The sequence below is a fragment of the Helicoverpa armigera genome, chromosome 20 (assembly GCF_030705265.1).
Source record: "Helicoverpa armigera isolate CAAS_96S chromosome 20, ASM3070526v1, whole genome shotgun sequence".
NCBI lineage: Eukaryota > Metazoa > Arthropoda > Insecta > Lepidoptera > Noctuidae > Helicoverpa > Helicoverpa armigera.
In genome coordinates, this window is record NC_087139.1 from 1,781,341 (window position 1) to 1,796,167 (window position 14,827).

The following is a 14,827-nucleotide window of genomic DNA, read 5'->3' on the forward strand; positions in this document are numbered from 1 at the left end:
TTATTGCTGCAGGTGAGCTTTTTTAATTTACTTGGAATAATTAATTAAGAAAATTAAGGTTAATGTTGTGCTCGCTACGTGTGAAGTGAGGGAACTTGTTCTACAGTCACCTACACTCCACATACAGAGATGGACTACGGCACGTTGCTGTGTTGGGCCCATAATAGGATCGGGAAGCAGAGGGTGCCTTGTGTTTATCATATTATTGCTGCAGGTGAGTTTAATGGTTTACTTAAAATAAGGGAATTTCGTTTTGTGTTGTGCTCGATACGTGTGTCGTGAGGGAACTAGTTCTACGGTCACCTACACTCCACAAACAGAGATGGATTACGGCACGCTATGCTATTAGGCCCATAATAGATTTAGAGAATTAAGTTAGTATCTGCAGGCTAGGTGCTGATTTTTGGATCATCATCATCATTTCAGCCATAGGACGTCCACTGCTGAACATAGGCCTCCCCCTTAGATCTCCACAGATACTATTGGAGGCGACCTGCATCCAGCGTCTTCCGGCGACCTTTATGAGATCGTCTGTTCACCTTGTAGGTGGACAGATGATGACAGATTTTTGGATGTCGGTATTTATTTACTGCAAATTACAAACTTTTTCTTTGGTCATAAATTAATTTATCGTCATTCGATCTTCCTAATTTCACACGATACACTTACGCGACTTTACGCATTTGTGAAAATAGATGTTATTTTTTTTAAGAACGCATACCTACATACTTATCTGCACCAACATTACAAGCAATATAGCGTAAATAGGTGCGTGGCTTACATAATATATTGCCTTAATTTTAACACTATATGCAAAACTTATAAACAAGCAACTCTATACAATAATATCTCTAACCTCTAGCATTAATCCGAGGTAAAGCCACTTTTCATACTGAGGAGGGACTGCGATTGATGTTAAACTACATAGTTATGATACTATCTAACTCGATCCTAAATATGTTTTACTTGTAGAGTCAGCATCAAAAGCTTATTTATGAGCTTTAAATCTTGGAAATAATATTCAAACCAATTCTTTATTTCATTCATTTATTAATTGTACTAACTTAGATCTTCCTTCCCTGATCTTAATTTTAGCCGGGGTCGCCACAGCATATCTTTCTCTTCTATACTTTTCTATTTGCCGCCATCTCACAAGTAGGACTCTTTGCAGCCATATCGACTTTCAGACAACCCTTTCATCGTTACTTTGGGCATCTTCTTCCTCTATATCATGCTGAAGAAGTACCTTACGATGTGATCCATTTTTTGAGAAGAAATATAAGAGTAAAACACCTGCTTTTGTTACTTGCTAACCATACTTAAAACAAATACTCATACATATAACTGAGTACCTACACAACCACATAGTTCATGTATTACCGTACCAAAATATGTATTTGTATATTTTGTACCGCAAATGCCTCGTCTTGCCCGGGGCGTCTCAAAATTCTCTCAGACCTCAACTTCTTGATATATAAGTATAAACGTGGGTGTGCCTATAAACTAATTTTATAACCAAAACATAACATCAGAGTTGTTATTTCGAGAAATATGTTTTTTTTGACTCTAAGCCTTTGACTGAGCCTTTAGGGACTTTGTCATTAGAAGAAGCTTTGGTCATGTTTATTCTGTATATTTGCTATGACACATTGTGATCTATTTGTACTTGTAAAGGTTTGAAAAGGTCTTCCTTTTGATGTTATTTCGTATTGGATATTACGAATGTATTTTTATATTTATTTCAATTTTAGGAATCTCACATGACCTCACGAAAAGATGAAATTATATCGAGACTGGTGTTATTTTTGTAGGAATCAATTTCTTGAAATGAGAACGGATCAATTTTATTTTCATTCTAGAATACAGATTAATGGCAAAATAGTGTAGGTTTCTTTTGCTATTTTATACCGTGAACTTATTTAAAATATACATACTTATCGTTTAAACCCAAAGCCCTATTACTGAAGTAAATATAAACTCCCACCAATTTCTAACTTAACTCGAAGATATATAACAGCCTCTTTTTACTTGAAGTAGATTGAGCCTAACAAGGTAGCAACCACCGCTAAGTTATTCTTTCATTTCGAAAATCAACACGGACGCTCAAGTTGACTTTATGAAACCTTAAGTTACTTATCCTCACTTGCCAACTAAGTTGAATTCAGGTGCTTACTTAATATCAACATAATGTTCAACATTTATCCAGGTTTTTTAGAAAATTCGAGGGAAATTTTCTTACGGCATCTTTTTTCGGTGGTGTATTTTGCTTTGGTATGTATACTTTTTGCTATCAGGATCGATCTTGTCTGCCTAGATTTTTGACCTATATACAAGAAATCTGCACGACTGTTGGACGAAAACGCTACTCAATTTTCAATGGTAACCTCAAGTGTAGGAAAAAATTATCTGCCATAAAAATCTATCGAGACGCCGTAAAAAATAAGCAGTTTGTAGAATTAAACTACCCTTCACTACCCCTTCAATTCAATGCCTTATTTGGAATCATCCACCTCGTTATACAGTATTTAAAAAGTTTTTTTTATGTCTAAGTACGTAATTTTTTCGCAGGCCGTCCCGACCAAGTCCACAACTGCACAGTGGTGAATGCGTCACTAACATCGTTTGGGGTTCGATGTTCCGAAGGCTTTAACGGTGGCATGCCACAGTCCTTCCTTTTAGAAGTGCGGGAGATCGTCACGCAGGTAAATACATAATAAAATAATATTTTTAGAAGTAGGTAAATAACCATGTGTCTTGTTGCGTAATATCTATGGATGCTCTTAAAAACTATAGCCATTTATTTCCACTTTGCACAGCTACCTGTATGTTTTCCAAAAAAACTTTCATAAGCGCCTGTCTACGCGTCAAAATACGATAAACATGTGGAAAATCGAATTTCGTGTAATAACTTACCGCGAAGTTGCGCGTACATAAACTGGTTCATTTTGAAACTCCAGATTTAATTTGTTATCTTTCCATCATCTTCATCATCAAAATCCAAGCTTCGAAGAACGCTCAAATCAATTTCTTCTCCCACAGGAGATCGTAGCAAACGTATCAAGCGCAGTACCCCGCTTCACCGCAGTAGGTTTAGCCCCGGGACGAACATACGCCGCTGCAGTCTTAGCTTATAACGCTAAGGGAAGAGGGGATCCGTATCCTTTGAGAGCCAGCACGCTGAGGCCCCCTGAAAAACATCATGTACATGATAAGAGTTTAGGTAAGTTGAAAGACGGTTTTGTATTTTCGGGTTCATGACGTTAAATTTTGGCTTCAATTCTTAGAGCGAAAATATATTACATTAATTCAGGATCAATAATCGTAGACATAGTGCGTAATATTTTTTTTTGTCCCGATAATGTAATGTGCCAAACAATCAAAGAGTCTTCTAAAATACCATATCTAAGAACTAAAACTTTGGGACAAAGGAAACAGCATAAGCGCATTCTCATACAGGACCAAAACTAACCCTATACATAAGAAAAAAAATTGGTCAAAAAGAACTCCCTACAAAATACATTCACATGAACAAAATAAAACCTTAATAACTTTTTCCCCCTAACAGATTTACCGCGAACAGCCTTCCAAATGTCGGGAGCCATGTCAGTGGCCGTCGGCGGAGGCATTATCCTCATGGTAGTCCTAATCCTCTTCATGGTGGCCATGAAACAGCGCTGTGCCAAGAGGAAGCCAAGGTCCGCTCCCCCTCCGTCGTCACAGCCTGCCAGTCCTGACAAGCTGAGGGAGAAGGAAGACAGTGAGAGTGATGATAGGAACCCTGATATTATACCGTCGGATACTGATCAGATGCAGGTGAGAGTTTTGTGTAAAAAACATTACCCTCCTTCTTTGGCAGTCGGGTAAAAAATGTTCGTTAGAGTAGGATTGAAGTCTATATGTGAGTGATAGTTGACCCGATTGTTGATTTTAAAGATGGCGTATGAGAGCAGAGCTCGTTACGTTTCTGGTCCCCTGAACGCCCGCATATTTATGCGCTTATTTCTTTCATTTTATTCTTTAAGAGCTACCCTCAAATAAACGTGAACTGCTGGACAATGCCATCTCTAAGCTGAGAGGATATGCCCATACTCACCGCACTGAGCGTGCGTGTTGGTGAGCGAAGTAGGTCTGCCCCCGTACTTATGTGATTAAAAGCCTTCCAACCATGATAGCATTAGGTGGTGAAAGGAGGTTTTTGGGGTGATTTAGTTCTGCTTTGTCAATATTGACGAGAAAAGGTGCCAATATATGACTTTGACGTTGGTCCAGATGGATTACTACCGGCAGCAGCAGGTGTCGACGATATCGCCACCGCTAGGGTCGCGGAACCCGCGCGGCTCGGTGGCGGGGGTGCGCGGCGGGCTGCCCGCCTACTGCGCGCTGCGCACCGCGCCGCCGCCCGCGATGCCCAACATGCACGATACACAGGTAATGTATATGGTAGAGCCTTTAACTGCCTCGTTGGTCTAGCTGTCGCAAGTGCGGCTGAGCACGAGGTCTCGGGTCAGGCCGAAATCGCTTTGAGGGTTTTAGAAGACTTTCACAAAGCAGCCCGGGCCTTGGAAGTTGGTGATACACCCGTGCATCGGAGAGCACGTTAATGTCGGTCCTGCACCTGATCTCTCTCCGGTCGTGTTGGATTGCCTGTCGCATTTGTCGGGACATATGTCAGGCGTCAGGCACTGCCGTGGGTTATGATTGGCCGCATTTGCAATGCACGAAATGTTGCCTCATGTTTTCAGAACAACTAATTATATTCTTGTCTGTGTGTTCACAATATGTACCTCTATTATTATCTTATGCATGATGATAACGATCACTCAAATGAACAAGTCCAAATCTCTCCAGCAGATCGAAGAAGGATATTCTTATGGTGTTCTATTCGTCCAGAACCCGTCGTCAGGCATTCCGCCGCCCGCGCGGTTCGCGTCAGGGTCGTGCACGTTACCGCGCGGGTCCGGGGGCCCGGGCGCGGGGGCCCCGGGTGGCATCCCATTACAGCACCTGCGCACGCTGCCGCGGCCCACGGGCCCCGCGGGGCCCGCGCCGGGGCCCGTGCCTCCCTCCGCGGCCCCGCGCCTGCCCCCCCGCGACACTCCGCTCTGACAGACCACGCAGCTATAGGACATGTAAATACGACTGTGTTATCCAAGTGCTCAAAACTTTTTTTTTAAATCGAGTGAGTGATTAGTGATTCTGTTGTTGATATCAAGTACTTGCTTGTTTGCTGAAGAGACGAGAGAGCAGTTTGAAATTACAACCGTTTTTTTTTCACGGTAATATTAAACCTTTATGTTTAATCACAGCCCAGAACATGAACTTTCGTTCACGTCTTCAAATTCATTAACTTTATTTATTAGTATCTAAGTTTCCAATATACCATCAGCAAATCAAATCACTGCCCTCACAGTGTGTAATACCTAAGTGATCAATGGTCATTCAACAGAGTTACACTGTATGCCCGACTGCCAAAACCGTTTGTATGAGACAACTGTAATTCTGTGGACACGGCTGATTGGTTCAGTCCAACTGTGACCATTTAATCTGAGGACCATGGGGGCTATGGCCAACGTTATGCGAATGCTCTTCCCTCCCCAATTAAAATTAAATACATAATAGTATGTATTTAGTGGAGTATAATTACCTAACTATTGCAAAAACACATAATAGGTGCTCCAAAACTTTAGCCATTCTTAAACAATTAAGTTTTTTTTCTAGTCAGTATTAATTGGGAATAAAATTTTGTTTTACATAGATAGAGTTATTACGGAAATAGTAATTCTCGTTCTGAAAAAAAAAATCATTGCATTTTCAAAAAAAAAAATAGTGTGTCTATGACCAGATAAAATCGATGAAAAGTATATCTCAGCGTTTAAAAATAACAACTCAAACGTTGTCAGTGTTTAAATGATAAATCGAAAATCATCTACTAAAATTACCTTCTCGAACAAAAACATACTAAATAAAATATTATCTTCAAAAAGAAATTGTTGCCAAGGGCATTAAAAGGGATTATTATTTTTCCTCCAAACAAAAAAAAACTCAGCATTTCAAGCACGTACTTGATATTATTGTTAGTCGAATTCCGATTAGGTAGGATAAAATAATTGAAAATTCTGTTACAATTCGTTTGTAAATCATAAAAACATGTAAATATAACACATATAAACCTAGTTATTAATATTAAACAAAGTAAAAACAGTATTTATACTCAGAAAAATGTTAAACAGTGTAAATCGGATTGTCGTTGTTTTTAAAGTTTTCATTTTCCGTTGATAAATGGTTGTGAAAATAAACAAGCCACGTTTGTAACTAGTTTATATGAATATCAATATAATTGTAATATGTGGGCTATCGGAATTTGTTTAACTTTGTTCGAAATAATTACTTTCAGGAACTGGTATTAACTTTATAGGTTTGTTAAAAATCGCTCGATGAAATATCGGCGTACGTGGCAATTTGCAAGTCACTCTTGTCAAAACTTCTTGCTTATATCAATTGTTTTGGGTTTTCACATACTGCCTTTTGACATAATTATTTTACAATAGGAAGCAGCTATTTAAATAAAACATGTTAAAAAATATGATTTTATTGGACAAGATAAAAGCATTCACAAAATCTAAACGCGCTGTAAGTATACTAAAGTAAATGATACAGATTTTAATTAACATATGAATTATCAATTAAGAAAAGGTTTAACAAATTCCGATAGCTTACAGTTAGTAACCATTAAAAGTTTGGAATTAAAAAAATGTGTTGAAGATTGGACTAATATTTCCTACTGTACTATAGTAAGTATGAAACTGATATTCTAGTTAATAAACATAATCACTAAAATGTGATATTTATGCCCCTTATTTGTGAACTTTTGTACGACTTAAGGTCTAGTTGTTTGCATGAATTGCATGTCATTGGCATACGACGATTGCTTGGTTTATTCTCCAAATTCATATAGGCTCATTAGCCAAATTAAATATATTCTTGCGATCTGATATTTTCTCTCTGATCTGTTAATACTGTGGTCTAATTGATTACTATAGAAAATGGTGTGATTTGATAAATTCGAAGAAAGACTTGTAAGTATTTTTTGGATCTCGGACTGGTCTTCTCATAAAAACATAATGGATATAATTTTGTAATTGCCACTTCAATTCATCTATTCCTTTTTTATGACCACGTGATTTATTTAAATGATACGTTTCTACTAACTTTTAAGTAAAAGAAATCTTGGTTAACCCTCGCAAAGCGACGAACATTTGATTATTTCAACAAGCAAACCACACAATCATCGTTTGACGATAACATGCGGTCCACGTGAACAATGAAAGAACCTAAAACGCTCTGAAATCTATAGAAAAACCGACGCATTATTAAAATGTCGATGTCAGGTAAAGATTTTACGAGCGTTTTTCATATTTTTATGAATAAGGGGTGAGTCAATTCTTTTGTTCATTTGTAGTGTTTGCTCGGGTCACATTCATATATTCAGCTGGTAATAAACATTGAAAATTCAAATCGTTTTGACTTCGTATTTTGCTCACCTTGCATTTATTTGAGTACTGTTAGATTGAAAATTTTGGCTGTGTAAGCGAAATTGTTGAATTAATTTTATAAGTAGCCGAATTGTTATGTTAGAAGTTTGCGCTTTTATGATGTGTCAGGGATATCTTGTTAAGTTTAATTATGTTTAAAGTGAATATGAAGTTAAAGATCGAAATAATAACTGATATTTTTTTAAAACAAAAGAGGTAATAAATGCATTCGTATTTATTCAATGAGGTATGTGTATTTTTCTTATTTTAAATTAATATTCTTCATACTTTCTTTGAATATTATGTAATATGTGTGAAATAGCACAAAGATACCAAAAGCCAGCCATTTTATGAACTAGAACAACCATTTTGTAACCTTGATTAAAACTTGAGTGCAGTTGTTAATATTTTAATTTAGTTAAGTATATAAAGACATTAGGACTTTAAAAGATATTTAAGTATTTTGTTTGAGGTGTTTAAAAACAGTTTTTCACAAATATTGTTGAAATATTTTTTTTCCAGTAAATTAAAAGCGCCAAAACATTAATGTGAGTATATTCATATTTTAAATTCCAATTTTAAATTGAACCATGATTTCGTAAACACAAATAGAAATGACTTATTAAGTATACAAAAGCAAACTCTATCAAATGAACACAAGACTTAGACAACTAACAATATAGTTCATATTACTTTGTCCATAAGAGTTTTGTACATACAGTAACATTGTAAATATGTTTTGTATCATAACGGTTATAATCCTATTTGTGTCTTAAAGTGGTGTAAAGGCCATTCACTTAGACATGACTTTGTAAAACATGACAGTTTACGTGAAAACTATGAGTCTTAATTACGTGTCATAGCAATTGTTTGGAAGTGACAAATGATATTGCTATGAAAATGTAGCAAAGTCTGGGACATTTTTTTTTATTCGTCACTTTGTTGGTTCAGATCAAGAATTTTGGTAGGTACAAAGAATATGGATTATAAAAATTTGCATTCTGAAAGCATAGTTTTAAATAAAGGATTGTGATTTCTTTTTATTTCAACCATTTATAGTTTAACCATGAGCATTTATAGTTTTTTTTAGAAATAAAAATGTTACAAATGTTTTTATCGTGAAAAAGGTTCAAATTACAATCAGATTTTTTACAAAGTCATGTCTTATCAATGGCGCCCTAAGACGGGTATCATCGAAAATGGGTACATACTCAATTACACTAAACGATATTATTATTATTTATAGTTAAAATTTTAAATTTTTGCAACTTTTCATTTTAGCGGATATAAAATATCCTGTTCTGTTGCTAGTTAATAATTTTATAATTAATAAAAAAAAAAACAATTAAGTTTGTACGTTAAATAATTGTAAATAGTTTAAAATGGAGTCTTTCTAACTGTCGGAATGTTTTCACTAAACTATTGGGAAACGAAAATAAATGGAAATATTCGAAAATGTTCGCTTTTGAGGTTTCATTTTGTCTAAACTTCGCCCTACTAACCAACTATTCCAATAAAATGGTTTTGGACTAGATATTTTTTGCTTGGTCTTATTACAAGTAATAACATTTAGATACCCTTAATAGCTTACCAGTTGGTGAGAGTAAAAAGTAAGTATAAGGTACATTTAAGGTAAGACTACAGAGGCTGACTACCGAATACTGAAACGCCACTTTTCAATGCTCAAACATCTTTCTATCTTTTGTTATCGAGTATGTATCAAAATGTGACTATAGCACATAAATACGGTACATAATTTGCATGTATAGATACAAAACTTTGCCTGCCAAAAATACAGCAAACGTATTTGATGAAGACACCCAGTTCATACAATACCCGGTCAAAATTCGAAATCTAGCAATTTCTAAAGAATCAGTACATCCCCAATACGTTTTTTGGAACTAAAACCAAACGTATGGAGCCAACAAAGCCAGTTGTAATCCAGGATCAGAGCAGTTACAGTCCAGTTATCCTAGCTTAGTCGTGTTCTGGCTATTTCACCTGAAAAATGTGAACTAACTGTGTTCGTAGGTAATTAAATGTGGGAGCAAGCTGTTTTGCTATCGGTATGAAATAGTGGGCAGTACTTTTATTCTTGAAAGAGATTTTTGTACAGATTATTTCGTTTCGGTAGTAATCATTTTAATGAATATGGAGGAACATTTTTTTTTTAATTTTCATCGCCTGTCTAGCCTTTTCTCAACTATGTTGGGGTCTAGTCGGATTTAGCTGAGTACCAGAATTTGACAAAGACTAACTGTCTGTACGGCCTCATCAACTCAGTTATTCGGGCAACCCAATACCTACAGGTTATACATAGAGACTCATATTCGAGTAAGACTGGTAAAAGCATAATTATAATAAATTAAGAATCAAAATACCCTCATCAAAGTGAATAGTTGGGCAACAATGACAGTAAACACATTTGATTCCCAACAATCTGCCGAGTTATTCCCCAAAAGGGGGCAGAAAACTTTGAGAATAGCTGAACTTGACGCATAGTCTATAACTTTTAGAGTTTCTCAAACTATTATGTGGTCGCCCCTTTATGGCAGCTATGCGACGCTCGACTGAAGTTTATGGAGAGTTTAAAATAACCATTGAAGGCTAATGAGTTAAAAATAAATTATTTTAGCGTTCATTTTAGCTAAGAACATTTTTTCCACCTTAATAGTGACCACTTAGCCCATAATGGAAAAAAGGATCAAGATTTTATAGTTTCGTGTTTTGTACCACATATTTATGGAGTACCTTCACAATTTCAATAAAATATACCAAATCAATTTCATAGAAATTGTGCCGAGAAAGTGAGGGTAGCTCAAAAACTCTGTGCTTCACGGAACGTCGCTAGCTGTCATCACTCCACCCGTGACCACGGTCAGTGCTATTGGACCGACACGTATGGCAAAGCGTTACTGTTACTCAGTTACTGCAAAGCGGAGGTCAGGTAGCCTGGTGCATGCACTGCATCTGCATAGCTTAGATTGAAAGTACCTTTACCAGAGCTGCGCAAAGACTAAATAAATAATGATTAGTCTAGACTCGTCGAGATTCATTGCCTCCATTTACAGTTACTTTTACTTACAGGGTTTTGGTCGTTCAAGTATTTTTACAACTAGGTACAGTTTCATTTTTTTTGCACAAAGACACCATTTCCCTGCTCATAATATTAGTAAACAGTCGTGGTGGCCTAGTGGGCAAAGAACCAACCTCTCGAGTAAGAGGGCGCGGGTTCGATTTCAGGTCAGGCAAGTATCAATGCAACTTTTCTAAGTTTGTATGTACATACTTTCTAAGTATATCTTAGACACCAATGACTGTGTTTCGGATGGCACGTTAAACTGTAGGTCACGGCTGTCATTGAGCATCCTTGGCAGTCATTACGGGTAGTCAGAAGCCAGTAAGTCTGACACCAGTCTACCCAAGGGGTATTGGGTTGCCCGGGTAACCGGGTTGAGGGGTTCAGATAGGGCAGTCGCTCCTTGTAAAGCACTGGTACTTAGCTACATCCGGTTAGACTGGAAGCTGACCCCAACGTAGTTTGGAAAAAAGGCTCGGAGGAAGATACTATTACAAAAATTAGTACCGATTACCCACTCAATCCAATACAATAATCACCAAGAACACATTCTACAACAAATAACCTAACCCATAATACTGCAGATAACGTCAGTCACGTATTTAATCATGCATTGAAATCCTCCCTTTTCATATCGCAGTGCATCTGACCGATTGAACTATTTTCTGCACCCTCCATTGAATAGGCGACCGCTTCCTATTAGTTTCCGACGATTGCTCAGGACTTGGCAACTCGATATTGAGGAATTTAGTTTAGCTTGTACTAACGTATTTTGCTTTAGTATTTGTAGGTGCTTTCATTTTGTTGGAAAGATTTTTTATGAATGACTAGATTCTGCCCCTGGAATAGGGTAGTGTCCAGGGTCGAAATAATGAAATAATATTTAGTCCGCTTTTTAGATAATCAAAAAATATTGGATACGTATTTTTTATTTTTTTAATTAACCATAAAATGACAAAGATAATACGCTTCAAAAATTAGGAGTGGGGGCCTTTTACGTCACAGTGTCCTGAAAATTGTAGCAATTTGTGACGTCACACTCAACTTTAACACGCTATATCTTAACAAGTTCTGATCCAATTTAAAAAAGAAAAAATACGTATCGCTTAATTTTGGACAATCTACAAGACGGACTAATTATTATTTTTTAGGAAACTAGCCTATTTTCATGTTCGTTCGAGTACCACCAAAAATATGTGTACAAAGTTTTATGATGATCGGTTAAGAAGTTTTTGCGTGAAAGCGTAGCAAACAAACGAATTTTCACATTTATAATATTAAGTAGGATGTGTAAGTCAGTATTTTTTTTTTCTTTTATGGAAATTGTTTTTGAATATTTCTTTCAAACTGGAATACCTAGTAATAACAATTATGACAAAACCCAGCTCGATAAAATAAAGTAGGAAAACTTCGAATCACCAATGCTGTTCTTTCTGTGGACGACTTAGGTTTCACCTTCGACTAAAGTAAATGAAATGCAGAAAGTCCTATAAAAATCTGCCCGCTTATCTGTCCTAAAAAATAAACCTAATGTAAGCACGTTACCTAAACTGCTAGCTTCTGCTAACTGTAGCTATCATAAATCTTAATATTAATGAAATAAACAGCTGTTAAAACAACAGTTACATTAAACACACCTCAAAAACCAGCCAATAATATTAAACGACGAACGCGTCCAAGATTTTCAGTAAGCTTTTCAATACACCCGCCATCGTCGGCTTGAATTTACGAGCTCACCCCGGCACCCTTTTACCAACACTTCTGTTAATGTTGGCACATTAGGTCTGCCTATTCTACTGATTGCTTAGCCGCCTTGCAAAAAACAAAAGCGCCAATCGGACTAAGTGAGGGAGCTGGACACGGAGTAAGGAGAAGCAGAGATGCCATAATGCAGGTAGGTCAGGCGCCTTCTTGTAGGTCAAATTCGTACGGTGGGTATGACCAAAACGAATAGTTACTAGTGAACTAACTAGGCGTTTGGGTTATTTGAGATATCTGTCAACGATATAACTGTAACGTAACTCGTCCCCCGCTCACCCGCATTTTGGCGCGCTACTTTCTTAGGCATTTTCCCATCATGGCATCTCCGCTAGTTATTTTGTTCTCCATGGAGCTGAAATAGTGAATTGAGTCAGTTTTGTTTGCAATTATTGGGTATTGAAAGGTTGCTTAAGTTTTTTTGTGTTATTTTTCATGTGTAAAACTAGAGACTTGATTTTGAAACATTTGAAAAAATATTGTGCTTCAATTCTTAATTTCTTTGTTCTCTGTCTTGTTGTTTCTCATTTTTATTCATCGATGCATCTTTATGGTAAAGTTTTTTAGCCTTATTTAAAGATTTTTATACTCTTATACACTGTCTAATCCTTTCTTCTAATAAAAAATGATCTTTCATACACTCTTAATTTTAAAAAGCATGGTTCATTTTATATAAGAATATACTTCATTTTATTATGAGATACTTAGTAATTTACATCTATTTGAATACTATCAGTAGGTATGTATGCGCTTATATGCTGATCCCAAATTATGAACAGTAAGCACTCAAAAAGTGTCAACTATAAATAATTCATATTCGCTAGTGAATATTGCAAATGTATGCCATAAATTAAATTACTATTGCTATAACATTTTCTGCGTAGTTTTCATAGAAATAGAAGCAATTAATCCTAGTGTTTGTCACTAAAAGCCATTTCCATGACAAAAGGAGAGAGTTTTCATTTAATATTATTTTGTTTTAGTAAATTATGTGGGTAATTGGTTTGGCGGACCTAGTGGATGTTTGTGGCTAAATGGACTATTCTCTTATGAGGCTTCTATTGTTTTATGAAGATTCATAATACGTTAGGTCCAACATTAAAGAGCAAAGTCATCTATAAAGCTAAACATATATTATACAAATATATTTTTGAGGACATAAACCTTTCTAAAATTAGAATACATACAGCTAGTATATTCTATAATAACATATTAAGACGCTGGATGCAGGTCGCCCCTAACAGGTATCTGTGCAGATCTAAGGGGGAGGCCTATGTTTAGCAGTGGACGTCCTATTATATGATGATTATGAACATATCATGTAAGTTTAACTATCTTTAACAATCTATCACAAAAAACACTGGCAAACTTTTTTCAACTAAACCTACTCTACATTTACCTAACCTAATTAGAATCCACCCAAAATGTATTCGAATGCGAATGCTAAAACATTAACGGGACCAACCCTGCCCTGGACCAAAAGAAGGTTGGGTGTCAGACGGTCCAAAACACGGATTAAGGAACAAGGAGCGGAGATGCCATAATGCAGGTAGGTCAAATACGTAGCATGGGCATGACTGAAATGATCAGTTATGAATGAATTAACTATGAGTTCTGGTTCTTTAAGACTTCTGGCTATGATTTTTGGTATTACAATAAAAGGGCAGGTCCAAAGAAGACGTATAATGGCGATAGACAGTAACGTTCCTCGCTCAGCCGCATTTTGTCGCGCTTCTTAGGAGATTTTCCCTTATGGCATTTCCGCTTGTCATTTAATTCTCCATGGTCCAAGAGAGTGCTTCTAACAATTTGCATTTATTTACTACATTTCACGGGTAAGGTGCAAAACAAAAGGTTAGACTTTTTGTGTAGTCAGTATGGACCTTGAATCGTAAATTTTATTTTGTTTATTTTTTTGCTTTTCGCTGATAAGCGTGGGTTCAAGTTATGGTCGTGGGTTTATGGTACACTTTTGTTGTGTATTATAATGTACTGCTCATTATATAAGTATCTTTTTTCATGACTCAGTGAACATGAACAGTAAGTGCTTCATAAATTCTTTAAAAAACTTTCAGGTATAACCAAATAAATACGTAGGTATTGACATCTGAAAAACGGTAACGCTATCAGAGTGCGCCTGACTTTTGCTTACTGTTTTACGTTTATATTTTGTCAATTTTTTAAAATTAAAAATACTGAAATTTTAAATACTTAAATATTCTTAAGAAACATAATTACACCTATATTACGTATTTTAAACTTTAATAAGTACACCACTCAGATGTTTAAAGGTTTTTCAACTTGTATGCAAAGAACAAAATGTTAAAAGCCAGCTCGGTTTTAACCCAACTCTATTACCTTGGTTAAAAGCCACAGTATACAACTTTTTCACTAAAACTTGTTAAATAAATGATACTTAACTCGGGGTACTACAAACTCGCCTTGTTGCTTTTAAGTT

The 14,827-nt window shown here is 36.2% G+C and overlaps 1 protein-coding gene across 1 annotated transcript in view; it reads left to right on the top strand.

Annotated features, from left to right (window-relative positions):
• LOC110382677 (hemicentin-2) overlaps positions 1-5,231 on the top strand; it is a 317,734-nt gene extending 312,503 nt beyond the window's left edge. Inside the window, exons 13-17 of the mRNA XM_064039711.1 lie at positions 2,569-2,702; positions 3,040-3,220; positions 3,566-3,813; positions 4,270-4,428; positions 4,849-5,231. Of these exons, the coding sequence (XP_063895781.1) occupies positions 2,569-2,702; positions 3,040-3,220; positions 3,566-3,813; positions 4,270-4,428; positions 4,849-5,106 (980 nt within the window). The 3' untranslated portion in view covers positions 5,107-5,231. The remainder of the gene's footprint in view (positions 1-2,568; positions 2,703-3,039; positions 3,221-3,565; positions 3,814-4,269; positions 4,429-4,848) is intronic.
• The last annotated feature ends 9,596 nt before the right edge of the window (positions 5,232-14,827 follow it).